Raw genomic sequence first — 10083 nt, 5'->3', positions numbered from 1 at the left:
CTGGCAGCAGACAATCGCCCTCCGTTTCTCAATACATTTCCAACTACGGGTTGTGATTTGCATCATAAAAGCTGAATGCGGCCCATACACAACCGATCATAAGTCCCCCCCCCAAAATGGTAGCAATATTTCTGAATCTCAGACATAAAAAATCTACATGTTCCAACTGGAAAAACCACAATTCTCAACTCAGATTGTCCCAGAGGTCTGTGTATCACAGATTTCATTCCTGCAGGGGAGCAAAGATTATTACAATATTCAGATTACCGAGCAGGGGAAATTAATTGGACTAATTAACATACAAGTAAATGATGATACCGTTAACACATTTCATTAACTCAAACTGTCATTCTATGTTCCTGGTGCACTTGGCATTGCATTACAATGAATTGGATTCATTAAATTATGCAAATGAAAGGAACGGACGAGTCCTTCTTAACATTACAGACCACATTTTCTGACTCGTTTTCAGCAAATTGACTAAGACTCAAAAAGCATGTGCTCTTCACTCTGATTTACCAGATAAAGCTTTTCATAGACTGCCATGTTAATTATGCTCACAGGCACTAAAACCAGGTAGGCTATAATACAATTTTAGCTCCCTTATGCTGCTGTCCTGAGCCTCGTATTAAAGAAAAAATAGCAGCAGTACCTAATTAGTAAAATGTCCCATTTAAGAGCTGCAGGGTGATGCAGCATGTGTGGGCTGCTAATATCAGGTTAATGTCAAAATATTAACAGATTATCATTATTTTTGGTAAATGATCCTGACAGGAAACCGTGTGTACATGTTAGTCAGAAAAAAGACAGAGCAGCTTATTAAAAATGCTTTCCTGATAATTCACTGAAATATACATGAATCCAGGTCAAAAAGCCAGAGGCTGTTACCTCTCACGTCTCTGTAGGGTTTGTTCAAAGTCATGAGACAGTACTTTGTTCTCCAACAGCAGAATATGTTCCTGACATTTCGGCGTGACATTATCTTGTGGTTAATTGAGGGCCCACACCTCCTGTTGGCCTCAGTGACTTCTGCCTTCATCTTAGCGGCGCTACATGGGGAAGGTCAAGGGGTCAAACATACCTCTTGTCCTGCTCCCTTGGCTGTAGTGACATCTACTGGACTACTAACCCAGAGTGTAGGCCGAAGGGGGAGAACGAATCTCCCGGCTGGATGTCAAGTCTTCGAAAAGACACAGAACAGAAGGTTTCAAGCCAAAGGAAAAATTCAAAGTTGCCTGACGTTTAGTCATCACTCTGCCCTCGGGACCTTGATGCACAAACACAATAAAATAAAAGAAAGCAAAAAAGAAAGGGAATTCAAGTGTAACCGAAAGGTTTATATTGATGTTAATATTGACATTTATACAGAGGATTTCTGAGTGAGAATAAACCTTCAGTGTTTAGTACATAATATAAAGATGCTCTTTGAATATTCCAACAGCACCTTGCTATCTGACTCAGAGGGTAAAGTATCATCAAATCAAATATGCCATTATAGTTCACTGTTCAGTGTGTGTGTGTGTGTGTGTTAAATTTAACAATTCAACAGTTGGTGTTGAGAGACAAAATAAAAAAACACATAATAACATGGAACAGGAAAATGCAACATACAGCTAAAGAAAAAAAGTATCAACACAGACAGAAACATTGTACATTTACTGACAATGAATATAAAGGACAGTTTCTTGGGAAGTATACAAAACATTTTTTCATACAAAAGGATTAACAACAAGATGAACGTGATGAGGACAGTGCTGTTAAAAAGAGTACCGCTTTCAGTAACACACTGATTTTTCAAACGCATGATAGGACTGATGGAGGTGAAGGACTCTGCAAAGCTGTTTCCATAACATGAACGGGGGTCGTCCTTATCATTAAGAGAGAGAGAGAGAGAGAGAGAGAGAGAGAGAGAGAGAGAGAGAGAGAGAGAGAGAGAGAGAGAGAGAGAGAGAGAGAGAGAGAGAGAGAGAGAGAGAGAGAGAGAGATGGTAGGATTCAACCAGCATAGGTAACATGGTGACAGCTTAATTCACCTCAGCTTTTGGTCCATCAAATAACATGTCTTCACAACACCCCACCATGGCCCGAGAAGCTACAGGGGTGATTTACTCTACTTATATCACACAGTCACAAGTCACCCTGAGTTTAGTCAAATTTGGCAATTACCTCCCAAAAAAAAGGCTTTTTTCTCTTCATATCACAATGCATGTTTTGTTGTTGTTGTTGTTGTTTTGAAGTCCTTCAAAAAGGGTTTTACAAAACACACTGAATTACATATAATGAAGCCATTTGAAATATTTTGGACTTCTCATATCACAAATGCATTTTCCATGTAAAGCCCAATATAAATAGCTGTTCAGTCAAAATATTTAATAAGCAAATAATGTGTATCATATCAACAGTATATGTCCAAGAGGATTTACAATACAAAATTTTGATTGTTTTAATTTTCACCTGCAAAATGTAGTTGGTGTGAGCAAAGTTTTTAAAAAGTGGAGGAAGGAGGGCTCCCTTATTTGCAAGCAGACTGACTGCAAGGAGGACACTGAAAAAAAAAAAAGGATGCATAATATTTAAAAACAAATCACATGACATGAATACATTTGCATGGACGTATGCAATAGCATTACTTAAGCTGGATAAAATTAGCTCTGTTGTGAGATTTAGTCTTTGCTCAAAGGAATATGGAACAAACCTTGTTTACCATTGACATCATAAGAATATGCCATTTAAAAAAAAAACGATGAGATAATTGCTCAACTTACCAATAATTTCTTGTGAAAAACAAATAACAAAAAAAAAGTAGATTCAAAGTAAAATGGCATCCTACCTTTCCAACAACACAATATCATACAAAATAAGGCATTTCCTTGTGTGTTTACTGCAATGTCTTTTTTCCATCTTTACCTTCTTTTAGTCTTCCCAACTATTTTTTCCTCAGTGAAAACTGAGGACGGACACAGACTATTTCTGTGTTTATATATATATATATATATATATATATATATATATATATATATATATATAATTTTTTAGCTTTTCTTCAAAACTTGAATAAAAATGCAGGTAGGAGTATACAGTATGAAAGGTTGTAGAAGTTCCTAAGTGGAGTGTAAATCACTCCATGACTTCGCTGGCCGCTACCGTGGTGACAAGCTGCAGAGGGATCTCTGCGTTGGCCAGGATGTCCTGGGCGTTGCTGGAACCCTGCTGGATGTTGGTGAGGATGAGGGTGGTCCCGCCTGCCGTGGTGATGATACTGTCTGAGGACCCTGCGGATTCCATCGAGGCCACCACAGCGCTGCCAGAGTTCACGCCTTTTTTGTTCTGATGAGTTTTAATGTGCTTCGCCAGGTGGTCGCTCCGCATGAAGCGCTTGGAACATTCGGGGCAGACAAACTTCTTCTCTCCTGCCACAGAGAAAATACAGTTTGAAAGATAAAGAGTTTGATGCTGAATACATTTGGGGAGGGTCACACACGGCATCTATCTGGAGGATATGTTTCATAGGTGAGGAGATGAGCTTAAGAAAGTGGTGGGCCAGTTCAATTTGCTTGCTTTGTGAATAATATCACAAAGAAAATTAATATGCAACATTAAGTAATGAATGGCAGAACTTTCACTGCAATCTAAATTCGTCTTAAATGGATTTGTATTTTGTGCTGTTGCTGAAGGCTGTATGACTCAGGGCCAACATTAAATCATTGAATTAGCGGCTGAATGCCAACCTGTCACCAACAAAAACAACAAATAAATTAATGACACATTGATACTACATGACTGGTTAAAATTCTCAGAAATTACAAAGATAGAATGACTGAACATCCACTTGTAAAGTTAACTGTGAACACTAACCGTTAATATCTGAGCTTGAAGCTGACAGCATAATGACATGCTACTTTAGCCCCTACTGTCAGAGGCCTCACTCAGCCAATGAGAGGGTTTATAAACTCAACAACAGCACGACTGAGTGGTCATATCTCTTTCAAAGGTCTATCCTGGCAGTAAATGTCATCAGACACTGCATATGATTATGTTGTACTCGTATGTTTGACTGGATTTTTCAGGAGTAGGCTACTACTTCATGCATTCCTGCTTAAGAGCATATTCTGTTGAGCTGTGAATTTTTATCCAATGATGACAAATGGCATATTCTGCAAAATTAAAAACAGATTAGGTGAGCTGATACAAGTGTGTTCAGATTCAAATGAGAATCATGGGATAAAAATAAAACCGCTAGAATCTCTTGTCACGTTTTTGTTATATAACCTGATGTTAACAGATCCTGCAAATTAGACTAGAGGACAAACTGTTCAAACCCCAGTCTGAACTGGAAGATACCACCATGAAATCTGGATATATTTATCACGATGGTCTTCAATTCCTCACCTGACATTTTACATGTAAATCCAAAGGGGTTATAAACGCTGTCATTTCTTACATGACTCACGCTTTGCAGGGCACAAATTAACACATTTTACTGATTTTCCTGATGTTTTCCTGATGTGCAAACACTGAGGGAACAGAAAAAGGGCACCTGTGTGTGTTCTCCTGTGTCTCTGCAGCTCGTCGCTGCGTGTGAACCTCTTCCCACAGAACATCCAGCTGCAAACAAAAGGTCGCTCTCCTGAATGCCAGCGCAGGTGTGCTCGCAGGTGCGATGTCTTTCCATATACTTTCCCACAGCCTGCAATGTGGCAGATGTGCTGCTTCTTCTTCCCTGTGCTGGATCCTCTGAGAAACACAGGCATGGAGAGTTAGGGTCCTGATATGTTTATTTCTTATGCAGAGGCGTATAAAGTGTGATGATTCAGAGAGAAAAGCACCAGTCAGGCTTACTCACCTCCCACCTGACTCTTTACAGTTGGGGCAAGTACAAGCCACTCTGCGCAGCCTCTTGCCCTCCTGACCCAGCTGATCCTCCTCATCCACCAACCTGACACGAAGGTGGGACAAATCGCTTGTGTTCAGGGTGGAGTCGGTGCTCAGCTGCCAGTCTCCAGAGTCTGGCTCTTCCTTTATCCGAATGTCTGTAATGAATGTGTACATTAATTTCAACACAAGCTCTGCTAGACTTCCCAAAAAGCCTGCACAGTGAGAGCCGCTTTATTATTGCATGTGACTGACAGCATGGCAGCAAATGTCACGAGTAAAACTCCATATTAAGCACAGTGATAAAATAACTTGTTGATTGGCAGAAAATGCATCAATGACAATTCTGATAATTAATTAAACGTACCCTGTTGACTTTTTGGCCCACATGAGTGGCAGAAAATGGATGGAAGGACTTTGCTACAGTCAACAACTTCATCACAATGTTTTGATAGCTATAATTACATAAAACGTCAACACAAAGTGGCTATAAAGAAACACAAAAAAGTATTCTGTTCACACACTGAATGTAAAGAAAATTAATTAAAAAATCATACATTCATGCATACAGCTTCTAAAATATGAGGGCTTTTTATAGTTGATAAAATTGTAAATTCAGAAATTCTGTTTTTTGACTGCTGGACAGGCAAAATATAGACCATTTTCACAGCAGACATTTCGACTTGTCACAGTAGAAAAACCACAGGTGTCACTGTCTTTCTCAAGAGTCCCAGTAAGTCATGACAGTGTGACATGCACAAATACCAGGACCCTGAAACTGGCGCTGCTAAACGGAATTCAGTCATCATTAATTCTATCATTTACACCTCTGCTTTTCCTATTGTGACAAGTCAAACATTTTCATTCTGAAAATGTCAGTTACATCACTACTGACGATTTTTACACAGAAATAATTACCTGTCTGCTGTGAGAACCACAAACAAACTTCTGTTTACTTTTATTGTAATAGTGTAATAAATATAGTAGTTAAGCCAACTGGGTAGAATTTTTAAAGATAAATGCAACAAAGTAAAATTTAAGTACATCATGATGGTATGTTCAATAATCAAGCAAACTGGGTTCGACTTTGAACGCTCACAGGTGTTGTGAGTTATTCTGGCAGACCAGACCTCTGCTCAGGTCATAGGTAGAAGGTACTATAGTGGGATTGTATAAGATTACCAAAATATATGTACTAATAAAAACAATACAGGTCTAATTTGCCGAAAAGATTCAACCAACCTAACCTCTTTGGAGATGAATAAAGTATCTATCTATTTATCTATGTCAATAAACTATGTCTGTACACGCCCACAGAATCCTGAGAAAAGGTCCACTTGGGCAACAAAGTGAAATCATCCACGTGGATTTACCAACATTATGTTTACTGTGATAATAAAGGAGCAACTGTACCTCCAGGGTTGTCTGTGTCTCCTTCATTTTGGGCCACTGAGTTGACCGTCACTGTCTGCAGGTTGGGGATCTGTCCCGCAGTGATGCTGACTGGATTGGAGCCCAGTGACAGGGTCTGGACTGGAGCCAGTGTTATCTGCTGGGGTGGTGTTGTGGGCAGCTGGAGGTTCTGCAGGTTCTGCACCCCCTGCACCTGAAAGGTCTGCCACTGTATCTGACCCGACGGCGTGACTGTCTGGGCTTGAATGATGAAGGTTCCTGGGTTGATCAGCTGCACATTTTGCAGGCCCTGCCCGCCGGTTGCCACTGACTGGACTACCTGACCGTTGGTGGTCTGAATGGGTACCTGCTGCAGCTGGATGATGGGCTGAGCTGCGGACACCTGGACACTCTGCTCCTGATTCTGTTGAATGAAGCCCTCCTGGAGACCAGAACTCGAATCAGCTTGCTCTGTAGCCACTGATGACAATGAAGTCTCTTGTGTCAGCAGACCTGATTCGTTTGCTGGAATGTGTAGCTGAGAGGAAGACGTTGGCACATATATCTCAGGATTTGTATTTGAGTCATTTATTGGTAGTGTCTGTGAGAGGTGATTATCTGTCTTTGCCAGACTCTCAGAGCCATCCACATGCTGACTTGCCATAATTAGCTGGCCATCAGCAGTGACCCCTGTTGCAATAGTCTGAGCACCCGACAGGCCAAGGGAGTCCAAGTCCACACTGTTAATAGGAACAAAAGTAATGTTCCCAGGCAAACCCACAGGCACATTAGTAACAACCTGACCCTGGTTGTTGAAGGTGGAGCTGCCAATAGAAACCCCCTGGATCTGCTGGACATTACCAGTCTGTGATATGAGGTTCTGGTTGTTATTAAGGATGTTTGCAGTCGATGTCACACTGAGACTCTGGCTACCATCAGGCAAGATCTGAATCTGTCCTGTGGCATCCTGAGTCAGAGTCGCGCCCTCCACGCTGGATGTGGAGAAGCTCAGTTGTCCATCTGCTGTCTGAATCTGAGGAATTACTTGGTACTGAATGTTAGGCACTGAATTGGCAGAAGAGGCGTCCGTTCCCGACGTCACAAAGATTGGCTGACTCTGTAAGTTCTGCAGAGGAAGAACATACTGTCCATTTGATGTTAATATTCCTTGACTTTGGATCTGTATCATTCCAGATTCATCCTTTACAGATGTGGGGGTTAACACTTCCCATTTATCAGTCCCAGTAAGTTGAGTAGATGGATCTGATGTCTGAGAAAAGAAATTATTGACATAAAAAATGATTAGACGCCTATTGTTAATGAATTATCTTAAGTAATGCAAAGCATTCAGTCAGAAGTCTAGTTATAACCTGCTTAAAACTTACAGAAAAATTATTTACAGTGATTTATTAAGAATTACGACATTGCAGCTGTTGTAACCCTGGCGTCTGACAGGTAACTCATCCATTACACAATGTCAGGGGCCCATCATCCTGCATCGTCAGTGCTACACTGACTCATGAAGGAAAAGTTACAGCCAACAGATGAGTGCCTTGTTACATGTCTTTCGTCATTTGATTTTGATGGAAACATTGAGCAATATAAAGCAAAACTAACTAACACAGTTTAAATATATCAATTAAATGAAACCAATTGGAAATGAAACCAAAATACTGCAGACTGTCTCTTGTGAAAAAAAAAAAAAAGTTTTGCTAGCAGAATATATGAACTACATTTTTTTTTCCTCACACCACAGCTTGAATGTGATCCAGGCTTCAACCTTACTCATCCAGAATAAAATACAATTAAGCAACATGAAATACAATGCACACTATTTTGCATTTTTCATTATAATTAAAACTTCTCACCACTGAAATATAAAAATTACCAACTACAGCATACTGGCCAGAATATATTACGTCATGAAGTACACATATACACTAATATGCATCCCGATAATGGTGTAATGAACATCTTGTCAGCAAAAATTTGGGGTAGCTTGAGGCAAGATCCAGTTCACTTTTTGAGCACAAACTAGAACATAAATCTACACAGTTGCTGAAAAACAATCTCATCAGCACAAATGCAAAGCCTTCCTGACCCACAATAACTTATCTTGAGTTGTTAAAGAGCTTTATTTGCCATGATGCATTTGTGGTTTATGATTGATGTGGCTGTTGTATCAGAGCACATAACAGTTTAAGCTTGAAGCATTAGAATGAGTTGCCAACTATGTAAACTTCATCAAATATGGACTATGTACTTCCATTATTAACTGCATTTTCATTTAATCTGTCACAGGGCCACTGGGTTTATATGCTGTAAATGTAGTCTATTCAAGGACCTGGCACATGACCATACGGATGTGACCATTACTGAATCTGTTCAGTAGCTAAACTGATAAAATCATTCCATTTGTAGAAATGAGATATACTCCTGCTTTTATGCGAAAATGCACTAGCTATAATTTTATGAAAGCAAGTACAACCTTAGCTACGCTCCCACCACCAATTTTGCTCAGCTGTGATTGACTTCTGCTGTAGCTGTGACAGATCTAGCAGAGGTGCTGACTTACCACGTCAGCGGCAGCACCTCTGTCCACCTCTGATGACGGTGACCCGACCTTAGTGCAGGTGGTTGCTAGCAGGTCGAGGGGTGACGGCTGAGTGTCCTACCCACATCGGGTGAGTTTAAAGGGAAGAAAGTGGGTGGCCATTAGTCTGGGCCACATAAAAAGTGTGACTCATTGCCAAAGAGCAAAGTCTGAAGTTTGGAGGTTAAAGGACTGCGTTGATCCCCCCAGGCAGCACCTGGGATAACACCCAGGTAATGTTTAAGTCTGGCTGGAATTTGAAGTCTGTCACTTCAATCCTAGTTAGTGAGGAGGGATTTATAAGCAGCCTGAGAGGAAGTGTTGCCTGAGAGGTTCAAATCAGGGTACAATACCCCCCTCCAAGTTTGAAATATGTGAACTTCAGTAAGCACCACTCAGGTACTGGAAACGCAGCAACGACGTATAATGAGGGTCATAATCCCAGGAGCGAACTCTTACCTGATTGCTCTTGCCTTCCTCCTGCTGCAGGAAGCCGCTTTGACTGCTGTCAACGTCCAAGGCAGCCATATCGTCTGGTTTCATCGGCTGTTCTGGGGCTGTGTAGTAACAAGCATATACAGCTCAGAGTGGGAGCAGCCCAAGCTAACGTTAGCTAAACAAACCTGATATTCACACTGAGGACTAACATTTGTAACGTTACTATAACGTCAGTTGACTAGCTAATAATAAAATCACAACCACCGCGACAAACTGTCCTTAAGTCCACAAAGAAAATAGCGACGTAGCAATAATTAGTTTGAGGAGGGCTGACTAGCTATGGCTCCTCAACAAGCTAACCTAGTTAGCTAAGCTAACGAGCGCAGCGTTAGCTACTACTGCTAACTTAGCCTTCGATGATTAGCAATATCACCATCAAGCATCCCTGCTAGCCTACTAGCGAGCTAATTTAGCCAGAGGATGCCTGTGGTAGCTTGTTAGCTTACGTAGGTGAAAAGGATAGATATTACATACCAGTCATTGCGTGACTTGTCGTGAAGCGGAGAGTCCTGATGGTCACAAGCCACCGGACATGATCAGCACATTAAATTGATTGTACACGCGTAGAAATAGATGATAACTGTCAGAATTTTTTTATATTTTGATTGACGGGCGGTAGGTAACACAAAGGGTGGGGCCTCCAGTGTTGACTGGGAGTATTTGCGTCACATACAGGAAATCCCGCCGTCCTTCATAAAGGTGATTGGTTACTCGTTTTGCACAACGTG

The 10083-nt window shown here is 40.9% G+C and overlaps 1 protein-coding gene across 3 annotated transcripts; it reads right to left on the bottom strand.

The window, feature by feature from the left end:
- Nucleotides 1-1637: 1637 nt before the first annotated feature.
- Nucleotides 1638-9986, bottom strand: sp3a (sp3a transcription factor). Of its 3 annotated transcripts, none has more exons than XM_041950323.1 (7): nucleotides 9830-9986; nucleotides 9317-9414; nucleotides 8840-8935; nucleotides 6286-7534; nucleotides 4844-5030; nucleotides 4538-4734; nucleotides 1638-3410 (listed from the first exon to the last, which is right to left on the bottom strand). In XM_041950323.1, exons 1-7 carry the CDS (start codon nucleotides 9834-9836, stop codon nucleotides 3118-3120), a joined length of 2127 nt encoding a protein of 708 aa, XP_041806257.1. In that variant the 5' UTR covers nucleotides 9837-9986; the 3' UTR covers nucleotides 1638-3117. The 3 variants fall into 3 exon arrangements, with proteins under 3 accessions (XP_041806257.1, XP_041806258.1, XP_041806259.1); XM_041950324.1 differs by having other exon boundaries at nucleotides 8840-8926; XM_041950325.1 differs by lacking the exon at nucleotides 8840-8935.
- Between the last annotated feature and the right edge of the window lie 97 nt (nucleotides 9987-10083).

The sequence above is a fragment of the Chelmon rostratus genome, chromosome 13, assembly GCF_017976325.1.
Source record: "Chelmon rostratus isolate fCheRos1 chromosome 13, fCheRos1.pri, whole genome shotgun sequence".
NCBI classification, from domain to species: domain Eukaryota; kingdom Metazoa; phylum Chordata; class Actinopteri; order Chaetodontiformes; family Chaetodontidae; genus Chelmon; species Chelmon rostratus.
Note: the sequence above shows the minus strand (reverse complement) of the source record. Positions and strands in the feature narration are given on the sequence as shown.